Source organism: Lepisosteus oculatus, chromosome 4 (assembly GCF_040954835.1).
Source record: "Lepisosteus oculatus isolate fLepOcu1 chromosome 4, fLepOcu1.hap2, whole genome shotgun sequence".
Taxonomy (NCBI): domain Eukaryota; kingdom Metazoa; phylum Chordata; class Actinopteri; order Semionotiformes; family Lepisosteidae; genus Lepisosteus; species Lepisosteus oculatus.
In genome coordinates this window covers 53,975,952-53,998,564 of record NC_090699.1, presented here as the reverse complement: position 1 = coordinate 53,998,564, position 22,613 = coordinate 53,975,952, and the positions used below count along the sequence as shown (strand labels likewise).

General features: G+C 38.5%; 1 protein-coding gene and 1 long non-coding RNA gene across 2 annotated transcripts; both read left to right on the top strand.

The window, feature by feature from the left end:
• The first annotated feature begins 6,918 nt into the window (after positions 1 to 6,918).
• Positions 6,919 to 8,742, top strand: LOC107077377 (uncharacterized). Its single transcript, XR_011189320.1, has 3 exons — positions 6,919 to 6,991; positions 7,804 to 7,907; positions 8,617 to 8,742. It is a non-coding gene; the product is annotated as an uncharacterized lncRNA (long non-coding RNA).
• Positions 8,743 to 9,868: 1,126 nt separating this feature from the next.
• On the top strand, positions 9,869 to 21,630 carry LOC107077379 (cadherin-related family member 4-like). The gene is made up of 11 exons (XM_069187837.1): positions 9,869 to 9,898; positions 9,986 to 10,088; positions 10,607 to 10,810; positions 11,195 to 11,334; positions 15,543 to 15,684; positions 15,880 to 16,085; positions 16,544 to 16,683; positions 16,991 to 17,044; positions 17,971 to 18,052; positions 19,838 to 19,865; positions 21,028 to 21,630. The coding sequence occupies exons 1-11, from the start codon at positions 9,869 to 9,871 to the stop codon at positions 21,081 to 21,083; spliced, it is 1,185 nt and encodes a 394-aa protein (XP_069043938.1). The 3' UTR covers positions 21,084 to 21,630.
• The last annotated feature ends 983 nt before the right edge of the window (positions 21,631 to 22,613 follow it).

The following is a 22,613-nucleotide window of genomic DNA, read 5'->3' as shown; positions in this document are numbered from 1 at the left end:
GGCATTCCTTTCTAAAATGGTTTGAACATGCTGTTACTAAAGCCCAAATAATTTACATGGAATAGCGGATAGTGAATAACTGTTTTTATAACCCACAGAGACTACAAATATGAACTAAAGTTGGTCAATCCATCCGTGTTTTTATTTGCAGTAATATTAGCTTGTTTTGCAGCAGTGTGATATATGCTCAGCTTTCCTAATGAACCATGCGCCAATGTCAGGATCAAAATAAGTTAATATTATTAAATTAATCTTTTAACCATCTCGAGATCTTTCCTGAGTGAACAGATGCACTGTTAATGTATTTACTCTATGTAAAATTGAAGGCATTTTTTCAGATATGCTATATTCAATTTGATTTTGATAAGAACGTATGAAAACTGCTAAGGAAATTCTTGCAAGAATTAAGTATAATACGTACGATTTACACCTGAAAGTTCTGACTTGCTTTTGTCTTCCGAAAACATTTTCTGCTTTACTAAATGCGCATGTTTATTCTACAAACATCACCTATTAAACCGTGTTTTGAAAACTTGTTTCACTTTAAAATAATACATGCTTAAATCGATGTGCTTCGTTTCTAGACAATGAAGTGACGTGACTGGGGTATCCCAATGTTTTAGATTTATATAAGCTCGCATAACAGTCTGTAAACATAATATCAGTTCTTATAATGGAAAGCACGCATGCTTTATGTATTAATCCTACATTAGGGGTTAGATTTAATATTTTATTAGCTTATCCCGTGCTGTGTTTAGATATACTGTGAACGTTTTTTTAATCATAGCTACATGTACAGTTACGCCTTGTTATAGGGGTTGTACAGTACATAAGAGAATAAACCTATCAACTCAAAAACGAACATTTTGTTGATCGCTGACAAGAAGAAAAGGACATACAGTGTGTAGCCTATGAGATAAGATGCTACTGAAAACATCTTCATAGCACTTTCACCATTATCTACAGTACGTACAGTATAATTAAGAGAACACCCATACTGATCTGTATTGCAAAGTGCGCCAGTTGCTGATTTCTGAGTTTCTGGAATATTATAGTATGCCTTTTGTCGTGTGATAGCCATTTCATGTCAAGCAGTGCCCAGATACTGTATTTCTTGAAACATATTTCTCGTATTGGATTCAGCGGTTATTGATAATGCACGGATAGATATTCTAAGCAAAACAGCCACTAATGATTGGGTAGTTGACCGCGATTCTAACACGATAATAACTAATAATAAATTATATCGCTGTAAAAGCAAACCTTGATGGGATAAATATTATATTTTTTTTCAATATGTAGAGACATATTTTACTTGTTTAGGGGATTTGTAAAATAGCTGATTAGAGCACATATAAGTTTTTAAAGGTAATTTTCCCCATCACAAAATGGTCTACGTTTTGCATGAATATATTAGACTAACGTGACATCTACTTTAAGGGGGTATATTAAATTATGCATTCGTAAGCCGTATGTAGATATTATATTATATTGTATTTAATCAACATTCTGTGAAAGACATTTTATCTAAAGTGAAACTGCAGCGTTCTCCAATTTAGGTCCGTTCCTTAAAATCAAATTTCTCTTCTTCGCTCTTTGCGCCTTTCTCAAGCACAGTGGACTACCCCCATCTAGCGTCTGATTTTAAACGCAGAGGCAGTGTAAATACACCACAGGCTTCATTCTTGTGTATCAGCAGCTACGCGGATGTAAAATGGTGTGAAAACTCATCAGTGCTACATTCCCGTAAACATTCCGAACATTCTCGCGTTCATCGCTGTTTTACAATGTAAATAAGACTGTTAACAAGCAGTTACCTTATGCAAAGATGTCAGCCTGGCCTTAGGAATGTTACACAAATTGTGAACAGCTGTTTTATAGAATACGATAAGCATAACAGCTACTCGTAGATCCTTGAAGAGAGTATTCCACGTGCAGTTTCTCAGAGCGTAGTACTGTGTGATGTCATTTGCTAAGAAAAATCATTCTTCTTTCTTGATTTCAGTCTGTATTTAGTGTCTAAATAGTTCCTTCAAGTTAACTCTTGATACACAATTTTGGGCTATTATAAGAGACGCCATTCATTAAAAACGTTAAGAAGTTTTCAGTCTTATTAATATACAAGCGAATAATGTTCTTTCGTGTTGCATAGTCTAATGACGGATCGACGACGTATCTGTTTTTAAATGGACCTTGTTTGAATCTGATAATGCGTCCACGTTTAGCGATTAGTAGCATATCTGTTGCAACAATGAAGTAGAAATGGTACTGCTTGCAATATTAGATTTTGTTAAAGACGCAAAGAAAATACTGTATTATTATATTTAAAAAATAAGTGTTGTTTGTATCAACATTAATAATAAAACAGTAACTGTAAGTAGTAATAACAATAATATTATGGTTAAGAATAAGTCGATAATATTGTTTGCTTACAACAATAATATAATTAAATTTTAAATAATAGCGATAATAATATTGTTCTTGAGAATAACAACTAACCACCACAATAACAGCTGCGGACTTTGCCTTTTCACTGTGTTAATACTGCCCTCTAGTAGCTTTACTTGGAACGGGTGGGAATAAAGGGATTTTCAAGGTCACTAAGAAAAATCAATATGATTTTGGCATCATGCTTCTCAAAGGAACCACATCGACCTCCTGACTTAAAAATAAACAAAGTGTTTATTACTGCATATTAGGTTGTACTTAATAATGATGTGAATAAAAGATGTGTTAACATTTCTACATCAATAACAGATTGTGACAACGCTTCAAAGATATTGTTGATGTGTGGTAAATATTCCAGGACCGTTTCTGAAAGAGAAAATGTTACAGAATAAATTATGGCAATAAATATACAAACACAAAGATTTAAATAATTTTCAGAAAGAATGTGGAAAAAAATGTCTTTGAATGCACCTTGGGCTACAGAGCTATCTTCCACCAATTACTTATCTGAGTTTATTCCCTGATGCATGCCATCAGAGTGTGAGCTGCCTCATCTGGTTGCAATCCCAACTCAAAATGATAAAATACAGCGGACAACGTCATCAGAAAGCTGTAAACCAGGCAAGACCAGGCAGATCTAAGTTTATATAACAGTGAATTACAGATCAGTTATGTGTATAGAGAAGGTATGTTTGATCTTCATGGCACTTGGCAACCCTCTGGGCTTACAGCTAAAGACAACAAAATTCTCAGTCTCCAGGACAAGATCAGTAAAAGTGTGTTTGCACCGCTGACTGGATTCTGGACTGAGAGCAATAGAAAAGCTCTAATAAGATGGGTCAGATGTCTTCTTATGGGCTGCTTTTCCCAGCTCTCTTTCATGTCTGTCTGCTTCAAGGTGAGAACGTTGGATTAGCTTTTCCTTTTAGCTCTAACTTTGTTCTTTCTTTTACATTTGTGTCCTAAATTGCATTAACGAGTGTAAATGTTAACAGCTGTATTGTTAAGCTTTTGTCATCATAAAGATTAGGTTGTTTCTCTTTCACCAACAGTGTGACAGCAGTAATACTGTTTGTTATGTTTAGCTAATTAAAATGCCACCACCAAATGTTGTATGATCAGTTTATTTTAAAATACTGTACATCAACGCTGTTGCTTCTTCCTACCTGACCTGGGTTCATTTTTACAAGTTTTCTGCAAAGCAGATAAAACAGACTTGAATTCTGTAAAGTGGTGGAATTATAATTAAAAATAAATAATATATTAAATAATAACACAATATTAATAATACAAATGTTTTATACTGCACCGAGCAATGATAAATTCTGGAACATCATGACATAACGACAGTGTCAGTGTCAGGGATACTCTCAGACATTAGGTCTAAGTAAATTAGCTTCATCATTTAATATGATGAGTTATTTATTGGAAAACAGATAATTCCAAAAAAATCATTTTAATTGCTGTATCATTTTCGCTTACCTGTTTTATCCTGTTTTTTGCAGTGTTCCCCCCATTGACATTTGTTATTTGTGCTGGATTGTGTGTGTCAGGATGTGACTATGCCCAGGAAAAAGTTTTATGAAATCCTATGTGCAGGAAAAACGAATGAGTGGCTTTTATACTTTTAAGACATACAGTATAGAGATAATTATTTTAATTTCCACATAGTTTAGCTGTGTCTGCTAGTGTGATCTTGAGTGCTTGCAGATTTTTATTAGCACAGTCATTACCCATTGAAGCAAATATGACACAAGGTGGTTCAAGATGTATACAATAAAATATTACATAAACGTAAGGTGTTGTTTGGCTACCAAGTTATATATTAATGCAGGAGTCATGCAGATATCCATTACTTGACAACAGTCTTATCAGAATTTGTAGTGAATTAGTGGTGCACAGTGAAATTGCAAGTTACCCGGGGTTAGAACTAAAATCTAAATGGAATTCTCTTTAGAATTCATAGGCCTCCAGCCCTCTGTTGACATTATGGAAGACAGTCGTCCCAGGACTCTTGTGCAACAGTTTGGAGTTCGAGTGCTGAGTCCCCCTTTCTCAGTGCAGATCATTTCCGTGACACCGCAGAATGTCTTTGAGGTGCCCATTGTCAATCCAACACTTGACCTTGAAGTATTCAGTGTTGAGGTAAACTATTTCATGGTATGGTCCTTCACTCTTGCTTTCTTTGAGATCTGACACTGTCATGGCAGGAATAAATCAATCTTTCTATTCTTTCTATTCCCCTCAATCAGATCAGACTCAATGCTTCGTTGGACTTTGAGAGAGTCCGCATGTACACTGTGTACCTAAGGGTGGACTCTGCCAATGGTACTGTACAGCAGAGCTTCAATGTGCATGTTACAGATGTCAATGAGCCACCAGTGTGTGACCATTTCTTTCAGTTCCCAGGTACTGAATCTTGTACATGCTGACGTTAATTTGTCTTCTCGCGGTGAAAACACTATTGGATGCAGCTGAAGAAAAGAAAATAACTACAGTAGATACTGTATATTTAGCATTTGCTGCCCAACACAATACCGAGCCGTTCATACATTTTCTAAGGGTCTTGGGGGAGCCAGAGCCTATCCCAAAGACACAAATGAGGATACACTCTAGATAGGATGCCAGTCTATTACAGGTGAAGCACAAACACAAATACACGCACACTTACACCAGGCACAGTATTCCCAGAATCCAGTTGACCTACTGGTATGTCTTTGGAGTGTGGGTAGAAACTGGAGCACCTGGAGGAAACCCATGTGGACACAAGAAGAACATGAAACCCCACGCAGATAGCTATCCAGAATTTGAACCCAGGGCCCTAGTGCTTCAAGGCAGCAATGCTAAACACTGCACCTCTATGTCACCCCAACACAACACCCATTGTGTGCTTTCTGTGACATATATTCCTCATTCCTCAGGAATATATGTCCATAAGATTCTATTTATTACATACTATATAATTTTAAGCGATATACGATAGTATTTATTCATTGTCACATACTGAGAGAAAGACATGCAGGGAGTGGCATTCTAAGTAACAAAAATATTTATAATAATGGAATTGTGGTTACATTTTAATATTTTAATAATTTCTGTAGGTCATTCCTTCATTATTTAGAAGTGCCACTTTAGGCTATGTTATGGAGAATGGAGACCTTTCTTGTGAGACCCATGTGAGTTTTGTGATGGCAGTTCCTTCACCTCACGGTAGTGAAATGCTCTAACAGAGAGGATAAAATGTGTTTGTTTGTAGGTGCAGAAGTCCAGATCCCTGAGAGTCTATCTGTCCCTGTGAGGGTTTACAATGTCTTGGCATCCGACCCTGATGAGAAGGACATGCTCACTGTAAGCAGAGGACTTGGAGTGGACATTGGTGTCATTTGCTTTTTCCGTTCAATTAGAGGGAAAACTGGTTCAAACCAAAAGTCACACACAAACTATACCATACTGCAGTTCAGAGTGTATCACTGTACAGTATATCATTTTATGATAATTGCTTGTTCGGAGACAATAACTTCTCTATAAACCCAGTCTGGGAAATTATTCCAATGCCATATGTCTTTGTCAATCAGTCCTCTCAGTACAGCCTCCTGAGCCCCAAAAAATGCTTTCTGCTTGGACAAGAAGGAGAACATACTTGTACTGACACATTCTGGTGCATCACTAAAAATCGCTTTGTCCATAAATTGACTATTCCTTTCAGGGACATGTGGGGCTTGCAAAAAAAAAACACAGAGCAAAAGTAATCTTATAAATAAATAACTAAATTTAATGACCAAGTAGTCAGGACTTTGGTGTAACATCTCAGTCTATTTCCTGGTGCACAGTGTACCCTTTCACCATACAAGAGCACTGGTTTGGAACTTTTGATCCAGAAAAAAGACCGCCACCTGCTGGGATATCAACATCACTTGCAGCAGCAACCTGGTTTTGCTTTGTGGGCTACTAGCCCAGTAGTGACAGGACCAGCCTTGCAAAGCGTCTGAGATGTGGCTTACCAGGCAGAACGGTGGTAATATAGAGGAGAACTCAGAAATTGAAGGTGACCCTCTACTGCTATCTTTGTCCCCCAACTATTTGTGAAATGACACATTTGTTATACAGCAGGGTCTCGATATTTGCAAATTTAACATTTGGGAATTTGCTTGTTTGCGATTCTGGGTCTTGAGCGGAAGAACAGCAGAGCAGGATAAAACCAAGCCGAAGGTTGTGAAGTGCAACTTTCAAATTAGCCGCGCAATAGGCAAGGATCATGGGATGAATCTAACTAGTGAGCGAGCCTCTCTCTGCCCCCTGCCCAAGTTCCCACTACCCAGCATCCACATCTCAATGCGGTCTTGTTTATATATTGTAATGAACGCTCCTGGTTACTGGATACACAAGTCTATTCTTCTTTCTCTTTTCATTTATTTTTCTTTCTCTTTTCATTCAGTACACTATAAGCAAAGTGCAGCCCATTTCATCTAGAAAACAATTTCAGATTGATGGCACTGGTGTTGTGACTTCTAATCAAAGTTTTGATTACCAAAATGGGCCACAAGTAAGTTTGAGCTTTATTTCGTCGTTTTTTTTGTGTGTTAGCTTCACACCTGAAGGCAGTTACCAGCATACAGTATATGTTAGTGCACCAGAACATTGTAACTTCAATTAATAAATAAGTACTGCTTAACAGTCAATAGTTACCTCTCTCAAATTCACATATTCTCAGTGAGTGGATATTTTTATTTCAAATAGAAGTACCAGTTTGTTCATCTACGGCTCCAGAAAAATGGTTAATTCAGTTTATTATATATTTATGATAGTATGACGAACTGATAGAGTTATAAAAGATGATGAGGATGTTTTTAATCATTCCATTAAACACATTTCCACCACAGAGGGGCAGCAAACGGTCTGAACCCCAGTTTGAAATTCTGATATGCTCAGGCTTTCCAATAAATAAGTTTCTGTCCTCCTGCGTAAAGCCACCATACCATACTGAAACAAATAAAACATGGTAACACTTTAAAACACTTCATGATAAATTACGGAATTGCACCCGTTTCCCAAAGGACTTGCATATTATTGTTACTCAGTATTTAGTATGCTACTAATGTGTGCCTCAAAATACAGAACGAACTTAAGGCCCTGCACTGAAAAATAAATGAAAGGCGCAGATAGGAAAACAAGACATGTACTGTAATCACAAGTGCGAAAATACTGCACACTTGTACTTTTTTACCCCACCTGTTATCCTGTCTTCCTGCCATTTGCTCTGGGGTGAACAGGTGAAGAGTGGGAGGCCGAATGTCTGTGAGAAATAAATGGAGTGAAAGAGACACTAATGCTAGCTCTGTCTCCACTGTCATTTAGGATTTTGTTGTCTCTGTGACTGTCAGTGACCAACATGGTGCAAACTGCAGTGGCACCATCCACATCAAGGTCCTTAAAGTCTTTATTCATCCCCTCACATTCATGTAAGTACAGCACTTTTTGTGAATTTGTGCTACTAAAAGCCTGCCACCTCTAGACCACAAAGCAGCAGCTTTCCCTGGCTTGTCTTTCCTTCCCGGTACTTTAAAATAAACAGGGCTTTCTTTGCAATATGTCATGAAAGCGTATCGTTGCAGAGCTGGCAGATGTAGAATAATGCAGCTAGTGATGATTACTCCGTCATTAGAGCAAAAACATGAAAGAAAATAAGACAGCGACTATTAAATTTAAGATAGTACGATTGTCAAAGATTAATGTGGCTTGTTTTAGAATTAAATCATAAATGTGTATAGTAGTGTGGATAGCATTGCTTCCTCACAGCGCAGGGGGCCTGGGTTAAATTCCAGACCTGGGGTGCTATGTGTGTGGAGTCTGTATGTTTTCCCCATGTTGGCATGGGTTTTTCCCACAGTCCAAAGACGTCCTGGAAGGTTAATTGGCTTCTGGGAAAATTGGCCCTGGTGTGAGTGTGCATGTGTCTGCATCTGTGTGTGCCCTGTGATGGACTTGCACTCTGTCTTATGCCAGTTGTCTTTTGGGATAGACTCCTGCGCTCCTGCAACCCTGTGATTTAACTGATAAAGTGGTTAGAAAATGGATGGATATATGCAGTATACAGTATATAATGCAGAATTAATATCTAGATTGTCATTTATTTGCCATTTGTGATGATTCCTCTTCTTTTTATCTTAGACATCCTTCCCAGAATGTCTCCATCGTTGAGAATAAAGGCAATGATGATTTTGTGGCGACTGTCACTGCCAACGCCTCTGATATAAGTTACACCTTTGTGGAAATTTACCCACCATATAAGATAGACAAAGGTATGTACGGGATCAAGCCATGGATGGGTTCGTGCACTCAGATAGAAAAGCATGGTTTCAAATAACACATTTTTAATTTTTCAGTGACAGCATTCACAAGATTTGATCAAAAAATATAATAAGGAGCTTAAAAATAGGTGAAAATGTAACACATTGATTGGTCTTTTATGATACAATATTTTTTTCTCTTCATTCTTCACAGGAAATGCCCACAGGTGGAGTATTGAGCTGACCAGCTGGGCCTATCAGGAATCCTGACATTGCACTAACAGCATTCCTCTGTCACTTATTGCAGATAGTGGGATCATCCGAACAGCTTACAATCTTGACCTTGAAGCAGACCTGGCCTTGCAGTTTAGTGTCCTGAAAGTGCGAGCCTACAGTCGGTTAGATCGTCGCAGTGCCACTGCCACTGTTACTGTCACCGTGCTGGATGTCAATGAATACCCCCCGCTCTGCTTCCCTTCTGTCTTTGTGTAAGATCAGTTGTAGTGGGAGCTGTTGCGAGCGATGAATGGAGAAAGGACTAAGAGCCACAGTGTATAAAGTAATGGAGTCCGTTAAGCCAAGATGTAATGGATGGAGTTTAATAGTTTTTAAATGAGCCCAAAACCTTTCCAAAATCATTGTCATCACCTCATTCTCCTACTGTATACCCATGCAAAATAGTTGATCTTCTCATAGTCGTAGAGACTAAATTAAATTCTGCAGCAAAAGTCTGGCTGATATTGTCACTATAAATGGTTTCATTGTAGGCTAATGGTATCAGAGACAACTCCAGTAGGCACCAGCCTGGGTACACTGACCTGCCATGATGTCGACATCACCAACACTGCTCTCTCTTATCAGCTACAACCGAACAATTTATCTCTCTTCAGTTTCCGTCTTGAGAACGGCTGTCTTAGGGTAAGATTTACAGATGATGGGGAGACGCTGTGACAGATACACTGATACACCTGGGCTTAATTCACTGTGACACGACAGGAATTTGCATACCAGCAAACTTATTTTGATTCTGCTTTCAGACTTATTCCTTTGTTTTTCCACACAGGGTTAAAAACCCTTGACAATGGAGTTTAAACACAACAAGTATTTATTAACACTATGGATTTCAATCTTGAATGTTAAAGGCAGAATCACTTTGTAACAGTGTATGTCAAAAAATTATTGTATAAACATCTGTCTTTATATCTTTATAAAAACCCAATCCTTGCATATAATCATTTCTTTTTTTACAGGTGAATAACACTCTGGACTACGATAATGCTCTGGTTGCAAATAATAACTTCCAGTACCAGGCCACTGTATGGGTCAATGACAGTGGTATACCCTCCCTCACAAGTCAGTATGGCACCTTGGTTATTAGTATTGTTGGTCTGCTAAATAACAATTGTTTGTTATATATGACCCCGTGGTCAAGAACAAATGCATTTATACATTTTGGAATCAGTCCAGTTGTTACAATTTCTCACGGCACTTTTATTGAGCATCTCATTATGTGACAATGGTATAAACTGTAGCTTCAGATTTGTGGCTTGTGACCAAAAATATTGTGACATTCAGAAAATGTTATGAGCTCTCAATCAAGGAAAGCAAAACAAGCTCAATGACATATTGCTCTCTGTGAAACATCAAAGAAAGTTTGGGGAATGTTGTAGGCCAATGATTTAATTCAGCAAGGTATGGACATTGGAAGATCTTTAGGCAGGAAAAAGAATGTGTTTGGACTCATGCTTTTTATTTTAGTTTACATATTTTAATGCATCATATGCTACTCCATATGAAAAGGCTGCATGTTGATTTTTTTTCTTGTCCATGCAGAAAAAAAGGCTGAGGTTCCTCTGTGTTTTGCATTTCAGCTGCTGTGCCTGTGCTGGTCACAGTGACCCGTGTTAATGAGTATACACCTCAGTTCCAGGGCCCGCTGGCTTTCAGTGTGCCTGAGAATGCACCCAGGCTTGCTGTGATTGGCGCAGTGAAGGCCACAGACAGGGACTGGGAGTTCAGTGCTATGCGCTACTCCATCATCAGTGGGAGTGGTTTCTCCATCAATCCCAAGAATGGTCAGTTATGCCAGATCATTGGTATTTTCCTTTGAGATACAACTGTTGGTAAATAAAAGGGCCCTGTAAACTGGGCAAAAACATATCCAATCTAAAAGTCAAATATTCTTTTTGTAATCCAGTTCTCCTAACACTTATTTCACTCTGCCACAAGTTAAACTACAAATAAACCTTTTGATTTTAAGTCTTTGATCATATAAACAACAAGATGTCTCATACAAGTTTTAAGCAAGATTGCTATTGATCTGGTTTTCTTGACCCGGAATTTCTTGGTGGCTGCATATCACATTTACAAACCCACGTTCTGGAATGATAATGAAATTCTGAAAAACAGGTTTGTTGTTTTTTATGTTCCTTGGTGGTTAATTTTCTCTCTATTGGCAGGAGAACTTTATCTCAGAAGAAGCTTGGATTTTGAAACCCAGAAGGTACACCTCTTGAAGGTGCAAGTTGTAGACCTAAACCAGGATGTAGATCCTAGCAACCAGAGGACAGCCAATCAAGAGATCACCATCCATGTTCAGGTTCTTCTCACCCAGTTGCTTTTTCTTCCCAAGACGAGCAGACTGTCTTATTGATACTGTGCAGCAGGGAGGCTTGACTGTGCTTTTTCATGGTGTGCCATGCAGGTAGTTTCTGAGCTGGAGACCTAAAGCAAAGGCCAATATTTTTCTCAGTGGAAAAGGGACAGTGTTTTCTTCTTCCTGAAAATTACAAATTGATAAATCTGTGGCTTTTTGTAGTCCACAGTGATTATTAGAGAGGACCAGTGGCAGGTGGCAAATATTTAAAGGGGAACTTATTTAAATATCACAATTTTTATATTTCGAGGTTACAAAGAACCAGTATTGATGAGTGCTTTTCAAACCACAATAAAAGCAAAATGTATGCATTAACTTATAAAACCTTCAATTTACAGCGCAAAATAGATTACATTTGCAGGTATGCGCCATGTTAAGCGATTCAGAACAAGGCAACAAAACTTTCTGTGACGTGATGCAGTCTTATTACATTGTAAAGAGGCAGGCCTGCGAATACATCATGAACAAGTAAAATTCCAGCATTCCATGCTGAAAAGAAAAGAAACACAACGTTTCGGCTGTGGAGCCTTCTTTGGGTATGGGAGAAGAAGGCTCTACAGCCAAAACATTGTGTTTCTTTTCTTCTCTTTTCAGCATGGAATAACATTTTAGTTGTTCCTTTGCAGGTACACTGGCTAACGCAGGTACCTTCTTGAACTACTTGTGAATACATCTCTTTTAATTCAATATAAATATTCCCCTCAACATCAAGACTTGCTGATAAATGGAACTTACTGATACCTCTGCAGATCACATTGGTAATTTTCTGTAGTGAAATATCTGCTGCACAACATGTACTCAATTCACACACATATCTCATTACATTAGTTGTTACAGTGACTAGTGAGCAGGAAGGGCTGTATTGCGTCACAGTCATGGGAACTCTTGCTCTTGCCCCCGATAACACATGGGGTTTGCAACAACATGACACTTTACAGTACTTGCACAAAGCTCATGATTTTGTACTAAATGCGAGATTTGTACATTTTTTCTATACTTTAAATTCATTTTGTTACCAAGATTTATTAACTGGTCTGCGAAATTGCAACTGCAGTTCCCCTTAAAAGTGGCAGGACACAAGAGTCAATGAGCGTAGTCGGTATTTTTTACTGTGGGTAGAGGTTATTTAATACAAGTCATAAAAGAAAGGGTTTTATAAAAGCATGAAAGCAGGTTTTCTTTATTAAAAGAAGCATTTTTCCCTAAAAACCTCCTTACACGATGGTTAGTACATTATAGAAACTTCATCGGCATTAAATTTCAATATCTGCTTTGTATAAACCATTTTGTTGTTTTCTGAAGACACTTTTCAAGTGATTCTAAAAAAGAAGTCCTAAATAAATTCATCACCAGAAACTGTGTGAACAAGACATTGTTTAAAGTACAGAGCAACTGTGAGCTTTCTCACTGCATGTCATTTATTGAAAGTAGAAAGAACTGAGATCCTCTAGCAGATAATTATATGATGAAATACTGTAAGAACAGAACATTTTAAAGGCATTTTTTTCAGCCTAATGATTACTAAGTAATTTTCAATATCTGCACTATGCCAGCCCTTCAGGCCAGAACTTGGTTTCCTTGGCATTAAATAGGCAAGAGAGCATAAGACTCCCTCACAGGGATTACTCTCAGACATGCTGATCTCCATTTATAGAGCTGTGTGGACTGGAGAGGTGGGATAACGTACTTTGCTCAAAGTACGAGAAGAGTCTTCTCAGTAGGTTTAACCCTGTTTAATTATGTGGTCAAAAACAAATGCATTTATACATTTGTGAATCAGCCATAGGAGTTAGGAGTCCAGAGACCTACCCACTACCCTGTGATACCCCCAGTTTTGTATAAATATTTTTAGATTTTTAATATTTATTTATATCTATTATACAATAAAAAAACTGCAATAAAAATGAGAACAAAATTAAAACAACCTCCCAGACCTCCTGCCATCCATCCCTACAACAACAATCCACACCCAAAAAGGAGAATAAAAAATAACACACTCAAATACCCCATGATTATCTACATTTTAAATACATACATAAAAACATGGCGAAATACAGACAAATTAAAGAGATTTAAACAAGATAACTGCTGACTCCCATGATCTAATTGTTTGTGTTTTAGCTCCATGGATACAGTCTTTGGAAAGTTCCAAAAATTAAAAGCCCAAAAACCAGAAATACTCAATGAACCCCCAAATTGATTGAATGACATACATAAAAATATTGGAAGACTATTATATTAATCTTTTTGTTTTAATCCAGTATGGGAGCCAGTTCAGAAAGATGTACAGTGCCTTGCGAAAGTATTCGGCCCCCTTGAACTTTTCAACCTTTTGCCACATTTCAGGCTTCAAACATAAAGATATAAATTTTTTATTTTATGTGAAGAATCACCAACAAGTGGGACACAATTGTGAAGTGGAACGAAATCTATTGGATTTTTGAAACTTTTTTAACAAATAAAAAAATGAAAAGTGGAGCGTGCAAAATTATTCGGCCCCCTTGCGTTAATACTTTGTAGAGCCACCTTTTGCTGCGATTACAGCTGCAAGTCGCTTGGGGTATGTCTCTATCAGTTTTGCACATCGAGAGACTGAAATTCTTGCCCATTCTTCCTTGCAAAACAGCTCGAGCTCAGTGAGGTTGGATGGAGAGCGTTTGTGAACAGCAGTTTTCAGCTCTTTCCACAGATTCTCGATTGGATTCAGGTCTGGACTTTGACTTGGCCATTCAAACACCTGGATACGTTTATTTGTGAACCATTCCTTTGTAGATTTTGCTGTATGTTTGGGATCATTGTCTTGTTGGAAGATAAATCTCCGTCCCAGTTTCAGGTCTTTTGCAGACTCCAACAGGTTTTCATCCAGAATGGTCCTGTATTTGGCTGCATCCATCTTCCCCTCAATTTTAACCATCTTCCCTGTCCCTGCTGAAGAAAAGCAGGCCCAAACCATGATGCTGCCACCACCATGTTTGACAGTGGGGATGGTGTGTTGAGGGTGATGAGCTGTGTTGCTTTTACGCCAAACATATCGTTTTGCATTGTGGCCAAAAAGTTCGATTTTGGTTTCATCTGACCAGAGCACCTTCTTCCACATGTTTGGGGTGTCTCCCAGGTGGCTTGTGGCAAACTTTAGACGAGACTTTTTATGGATATCTTTGAGAAATGGCTTTCTTCTTGCCACTCTTCCATAAAGGCCAGATTTGTGCAGTGTAAGACTGATTGTTGTCCTATGGACAGACTCTCCCACCTCAGCTGTAGTTCTCTGCAGTTCATCCAGAGTGATCATGGGCCTCTTGGCTGCATCTCTGATCAGTCTTCTCCTTGTCTGAGCTGAAAGTTTAGAGGGACGGCCAGGTCTTGGTAGATTTGCAGTGGTCTGATACTCCTTCCATTTCAAGATGATCGCTTGCACAGTGCTCCTTGGGATGTTTGAAGCTTGGGAAATCTTTTTGTATCCAAATCCGGCTTTAAACTTCTCCACAACAGTATTACGGACCTGCCTGGTGTGTTCCTTGGTCTTCATGATGCTCTCTGCGCTTTCAACAGAACCTTGAGACTATCACAGAGCAGGTGCATTTATACAGAGACTTGATTACACACAGGTGGATTCTATTTATCACCATCAGTCATTTAGGACAACATTGGATCATTCAGAGATCCTCGCTGAACTTCTGGAGTGAGTTTGCTGCACTGAAAGTAAAGGGGCCGAATAATTTTGCACGCCCCACTTTTCATTTTTTTATTAGTTAAAAAAGTTTCAAAAATCCAATAGATTTCGTTCCACTTCACAATTGTGTCCCACTTGTTGGTGATTCTTCACATAAAATTAAAAATTTATATCTTTATGTTTGAAGCCTGAAATGTGGCAAAAGGTTGAAAAGTTCAAGGGGGCCGAATACTTTCGCAAGGCACTGTATAAAGTTAGGATTCTGTTTTGTTCACTCAGGAAACAAAAATTTGACTTTGCAACATATAGAACAGTAGTCTGAAATGATAAAATAATGCTGTTTAGTGGCTTTAATAAATGTCAGTCACATTGCTGTATGAAACTATCTGAGCAGTGCAAAACTTACAGTAGTAGTGTTATATAAGTGATAAATATGGTGCCTTTGGAAATGTCATAGCTCTTTATTTTTTCCCCTTTACAGAATGTTAACGATAATCCACCTGTATGCAATCCATTTGTGTATGAGTCAACAATTTATTCCACACTTGCAGCAGGAATCCCAATAATCACATTGAGCTGCACAGACATTGATGATGATGAATTAACTGCAACTATAACAAACGGTATGGCTGTGCACGAAGAGGAAATTAATCTCTTTAATGCTGTACAGTACAGACATTTTAAAAGATTGTTAATAATTAGACGGGAAACAGAAAATAGCTTTCTCTTTTCATTTATTAATGCATGAATGCATTTAAATGTTCTTAGTTGAGATTAATCATCACTTTGCTTTTGTCTTTGCTATATGTCTCACTAAGGTGCAGTAACTGACCGTTTCTCAATGAATGGCATGAGTCTCTCTTCCAAAAACACCTTCTCCTACAATCCTGAAGGGTTGTTTGACCACACACTGTTTGAGGTCGCCATTGAGGTGTCAGATGGTAAACACTCCACCAAGGTCCTGGCTGTGGTTCGTGTGATTCCATGGACAACTACCACGACAACCAACCCAACAACCACCGAGGTGAGTCTGACACAGACACAGGTGACAAAGAGTCCTTTCTATACTCAAACACAGAGCAAATGCGAATTACCCAGATATTTGACTGCCATCAGATTATTCTGTATCCATGTGAAACATGCACTATACAGATTCATGAAATTTGGACTGCCTTTCAGGGTAGATTGACCTAAACTCTCAGGTGTTATTTTGATGCCTTTCTGCTCAAATGATACCCAATGGATCCTTACTAAGAAACAGGATTCTGTGCAAACTGTGAAACATTTGGTCAGTGAAGTGGGAAAGCAACTTCTTTCTTGGTCCACTTCATTACTCCCATAATTCTATTCTCTGCTTCTTTGATAATCTAAAAAGTATTGTGAACAGTAGTCTCATCATACTTATATGCAGAGGTGTATAGATAGGTTTTCCGTCTTCTTCATTTCTGAATGTGATTCTCACACTATCTTCTGCTCTAGCAGACTCATTCCAGGGCTCCCCTGGTTGTGACTTCACTGCAGAAGTACTGGGATCCTGATCTGTGGTTCGTGCTTGTCCTGACTATCACAGGGGCTCTGGCTCTGATCTCTCTGGGTCTTCTTATGTGGAAGCTCCTCACATGGTAACTATCTCCCCCACCACTCTGTTCAACAGGAAGTAAAGTTACCTGGAATCTGTTCTCATATAACCTCACTGGCTACGTAAAAGCTATCCTTTAGTGTGGCAAAATGAATCAGACACGCAGATGTGTCAGACAGAATTTTCCTTTTCCAAGGATGAAGGAATACTGTTGGAATTTGTTCATAAAATGGAACAACACACAGCAGTAACAAAGGCTACAAACTGTTCGTTTTGGCTTCAGAAGGCCACAAAATGTACTATTTTTTAAGTATGGGTTTCCTTATTTTAGTCTTTGTTTTTATTCCCAGGACTTCAGTTTGTGGAAGGCCACTAGTCATGTCAGAGCACCTGCTGAATGACAAGTGAGTGTGATGCTGAACGACAGTGATGCTACAGTACTTCTAAATACTGTGTTGGCCCAGACGTGCAAAACATACAAAAGATGTCATGTCCCTTGTGGAGAACCTTTTTCCACTTTAAACACATGTTTGTGCACTTATTTTTATTCGTACAGTCTTTTTTGTTTGTTCTCTCATTTTTATAGATTTGTTTTGCACTTCTTGGCCAAATGCCAGCAGCCATGTCACCCTGCAGCTCTCAACTGGCTACCCACTGCAGCTAATGAGGGTTGAGCCAGGTCAGTACCTGGATGGGAGACCACCTGGGAAGCTATGGATGCTGGAAGTGGTGTTAGTGGGACCAGTGGGGGGCACCCACCCTGCAGTCTGTGTGGGTCCTAATGCCCTGATATAGTGGCGGGGACACTATACTGCAGTGGGCGCCATCTTTTGGATGAGATGTTAAATCGAGGTTCTGTCTCTCAGTGGTCATTAAAGATTCCCAGGCATTTCTCAATAAGAGTAGGGAGTTATCTCGGAATCCGGGCCAAATTTCCCCCCTCTGCCTTTACTGTGGCCTCCAAATTGTCCCCATGAATATGATTGGCTTGCCCTTGCCCTGCGAAGGACTGGCGCCCCGTCCAGGGTGTACCCTGTCTTGCGCTCTTTGCTTGCCAGGTAGGCTGCGGCTTCCCATGACACTGTATGGTATAAAGCAGTTCGTCAAATGTCAGGACACGACTTCTTGGCCACTATTAATATAATTAAGGAAATAATCTAAGGGGTTCAGGTCAAACCTATTTGTTTGTATTGAAATATAAAAATGTAAGTATACAGTAAATGTCTCCCTTCAAACGTTATCTGTTGGTTTAGAGTGTGGACTACAGAGAGTTTAGTGTGTTATCATTTTTATCATCATATTGAATGTTACCATTTCTTCTTTATGACAGGATTCTGAACAGCGCTGATGAAATTAGGACTAAGGAAATAGCCGCATCAGTCCACGGTCTTCAAGTTGATCCAGTGATAAAGGTAATACAGCAGAGGATGGTAAATATAACAGTGGCCAAGCAAAGAGAAATGAGATAGGTTGAGAGATTATACAAACCTTTGAGAAGTAAAAGATGAGGGCAGAGTTCCTCCTCATTACCATACAGTGAAAAGAGTAAAGGGATGTCTGAGAAACATGCTGATGTTAAACCGACTATGGTCTTGTACATTCACTAAGACAAAATATTATGAACCCCAGATGAATAAATAGACTCTCTCAGGAGTAGTTAATGGGTGGTTGGCTTGAGAAGTTGGAGTCCGATTTCATTCACCTTCTTTGAGGACAAAAAGCTTCACATCTCAGTGTGGGTTTGTAAATGCGATATGCAGCCACCAGCAAATTCCAGGTGAAGAAAACCAGATCAATAACAATTTAGCTTAAAACATTCTCTCTTCTATGAGAGGACCTCTTGTTGTTTATATCACAAAACACTTAAAACCAAAAGGTTTATTTGTAGTTGAACTTGTGGAAGAGTGAAATAAGTGTTAGCAGCACTGGATTACAAAAAGGATATTTGACCTTTAAATTAGATATGTTTTTGCCCAGTGCACAGGGTCTCGTATTTACCAAGGGTGGCATTTCAAAGGAACATATCAATGATCTGGCATAACTGACCATTCTCGGGATTGATGGAGAAACCACTCCCACTGATGACAGAGTAGCCAATAGTGTTGAATTCCCAGTCCCTGTTTGTGGCCTTGAACATTCCACCTCACCATCTCCTTCATCACAACTACAAATGAAAAGGATCCTGCAGCAAGAAAAGACTGGGAAAGGGATGAATTCGACCTTTCGGCATAAAGAATAAAAACAAATCTTCATTGCGGAATAAGACCCACATCCTTCACTGTGTTTTCTTTGTTTGCAACATCCCCACACATGAGTCTGACACTTATATGTCAATATGTATATACGTACACTTACAAAATATATTATACATAACAGATGATCTCACCCTCTGTGAGTACACATTCAACTGTAGGACATTTGCACACTTCATAAGTACTCACATGTGTTAATAGTGATGTAAGTTGATTGTGCTACTGGCATCATCCTGCTCCAGCAGTAATGTGTCTGTGTTCTTCCTGTATTCAGTTGAAGTTGAAGGGGAGAGTGGAAATGTCAAGATATCTCATCTCATTAGGCTTCTCTGTTATCACACAAGCTGCACAGCTTTCCTGATCCATGTACTGTGTCCCCAGTAGCTCTTGTGAATATGCAGACCACGTCTTTCCTGATTCAACATGAGAACCGATGTTATGATCCTGGAGACTGATCATTTAAAAAAAAAATTCCCCCAATCATTTTTTCAAGGCTAATTTGTCTTTCTTTATAGACACCAGTCCCACCTCTACCAGAACACGAAAACAAAAATTACACAGAACAGAACCTGATTCTGTGTAGGTCTCCTAAAAAAAAAACTCTAAAAAGTGTCACTATACATGGATGTATGTGAACAGTACAGCTGTGACCTACATGAATCTGAACTCATTAGTGAGAGTGCTGCTTTGGAAGTGTTTTACATTTTAAAAAATGCACAGTTTGTGTTTTTAGTAGGGTTTACTGGATTATCTCTCTTTGAGATGTTATATTCCAATATTCACTAGATGGAGATCTCCCTTTGTGAAGACGAACAACAAAGAACTGAAGTTATTTTCTGTGCAAAAAAATGGACTAAAATAACTCAGCACCTGATAAGACACTGTTAATTAGTGTGATAAGAATGTATTTTGAAAGTTTTTTTTCATTGCTATTTCTGCTTGCAGAGATTTGACGGGAAAGCACAAGATCCAGGTATTCTTCTTTTCTTTTGGTGCCAGGGAAGGAGAAGGTTTTGTGTTGTGCAGGTTATGAGGCACTGTGAACATGCCATATGCAGTATGAATAGACTTTTGTGAGTTTGAAACATAAAATGTGGGTTTTGGTTACCAGAGTGCCGTGATAGTCAGAATGCAGAAGGTGTCAGAACTCTCCAACTATTGACAGTTACAATATCAGCATCGTTAAGTAGGTACCAGCACATGACAAAAGAACCGCTTGAAACACAGCTGCATATCTCCTGCCAGAACCAAATAATGGAAGAAAGTTAGAAATAAGAGGGGGCCACTTGTTCCCCCTGGCATCTTATTGATCCAAGGATCTCTTCGGACCATTCAATAATAATAATAATAATAATAATAATAATAATAATAGTTACTTACACTTATATAGCGCTTTTCTGGACACTCTACTCAAAGCACTTCACAGGTAATGGGGACTCCCCTCCACAACTACCAATGTGCAGCATCCACCTGGATAATGCGACGGCAGCCATAGTGCGCCAGAACGCTCACCACACATCAGCTATCAGTGGGGAGGAGAGCAGAGTAATGAAGCCAATTCATAGATGGGGATTATTAGGAGGCCATGATTGGTGAGGGCCAATGGGACATTTGGTCAGGACGCCGATGTTACACCCCTACTCTTTTCGAGAAACGCCCTGGGATTTTTAATGACCACAGAGAGTCACGACCTCAGTTTTATGTCTCATCCAAAGGACGGCACCTGTTTACAGTAAAGTGTCCCCGTCACTATACTGGGGCATTAGGACCCACATGGACCGCAGGGTGAGCACCCCCTGCTGGCCCCACTAACACCTCTTCCAGCAGCAACCTTAGTTTTTCCCAGGAGGTCTCTCATCCGGGTACTGACCAGGCTCACACCTGCTTAGCTTCAGAACTTCATCAACATCGCATTGCAGATTGTACCACCCCCACACAACCATTAGCGTAAAGACGTACTGCATGCTTTTAGTCCTAAATGCATACCCCCTCCATTATCATGCTTGTCTTTGTTATCGCTACTGAGTCTGGTGAAGTCCTCTAGGTAGGTTTTTAGGCTTTTGAGATTTTAGATAGTGATCATGTTAACCCTTCCTTTGTGTCCCTTGTGGCTAATATGAATATTATTTCCTTAGTTACAGGAAGACACTATCTGTTTAACTCCCAAACAGGACAGAGGAGGTGGATCTAGGAGCTGAGACAATGCATAAAGATAATGGCTTCAGAGTGCCCATCAAGGAATTCCATGGCTGCATTTTCATATATGTGATTTTTCATTAATTAATGATGATAACTTCATTACTAAAGGTTTATAATGATGTATCTACTAAATGTGTCAGTATTATGCATTTCTAGTAGTAAGAGACTGTCCTAAATTTCTAATAAGGTAAATGGGTTCTAATTCTAGGTGAACAGCTGCTGTTCTTTTTAATACAGAACTTTACTTTGGTTGCTTCGGTAAAATACCCAGTTGTATAAATAGATGAGATTAGAATATTTAGAGGAAAATATCAGCTAAGTAAAGTAAGGAACGTAACAATCTCTTGGGCCTGGTGGCACTTTTTTCTTTTTTTTAACCAGCAGATGGCAGTATACATGTGTACATATGTATGTACCATATGTATTTGAATTCTGAGGCCTATGTTATAAGTCATATTTCTAAGGAAAATGAGCAAGCAATGTTTGCTAATGATGCTGAATTAAATATCGATCATAATAAAATCACAAGAAACATTCAATATGGAAACAGTAATTTTTTGATCCCTCTCAGATATTTTCAAGAAATCAGACCTCAAGATACTGGGGGAAGGATGAAATGTTCTAGGTATTTTATCTATTAAAAAACAAGAGCTCAGAGTTTTAAAAAGTCATATTTGAAAACATCTGTCAAATGCAAATGATCTGCAGTAGAAATACTATAGCTTTCAAAGGAAAATATATGCAACCTGATCTTTTAGCCATGGCGCTGTGTGCAAAACTACTGTACATTGATGTTAAAAATCTTTCTGACATATACAGGGAGATATATCTGTGGTTACTTTAAAAATAAAAAAACAGAAGATCAGAAATTTCACTTCTTATAGCTCAGGGGCATAGTGTTTCCTCAAACAAATACAATCATTGTCAGTGTTCATCAATTCAAATAACCCACAATACATCAGAAAACCAAACCGTAAATGCTGGATATTTTGTGAACCTAAGCACTAAATTACACAATTTAAAATATTTTTTTTCTCTAACACATACATATCAGCTAATTTGAATAAAGACCAATTCAATGTCTTGATAGACATCATCCAACATGATAAATCAAGAAGTGATGGATTTATTTTTTTGCTCAAATGTTGGAACTTTATTCAAGGATCCAACCCTAATCTTAAACATTTAAAAAATGTGTTTTGGTCCCAACAAATTGAATATATACTGTATACCAATCACGTCTAGACACTTTTAATTGATTTGCTTTATCTTAGCCTGAGATTCTCTATTACAAAAAGTTCCTGATCATTACTTGCAAATGTAAAATGATTCTTGCATTTTTTCATTGCTGGGCTGCTTGTTTTGAAGAATTTCAGACACAACGGACTTGGCTTTCTTGAGAATCGATTTTTAAACCATGATACTTTGCATGAGCTACAGTTGTCTCCAGTATCATAGTCTCTCACTCTCAGACTCAGACATACACAAGCAGCGTCAGTCTAGGAGATCAAAAGTAAATTCA

What these genes read in the sequence shown, in the direction of transcription:
- LOC107077379 (XM_069187837.1), top strand. Translation starts at nt 9,869, where the DNA reads ATGTTAAAGGCAGAATCACTTTGTAACAGT. An exon ending in CAGAATCACTTTGTAACAGT is followed by an intron (nt 9,899 to 9,985) that starts GTATGTCAAAAA and finishes CTTTTTTTACAG; the next exon opens with GTGAATAACACTCTGGACTA. An exon ending in CCAACCCAACAACCACCGAG is followed by an intron (nt 16,086 to 16,543) that starts GTGAGTCTGACA and finishes CTGCTCTAGCAG; the next exon opens with ACTCATTCCAGGGCTCCCCT.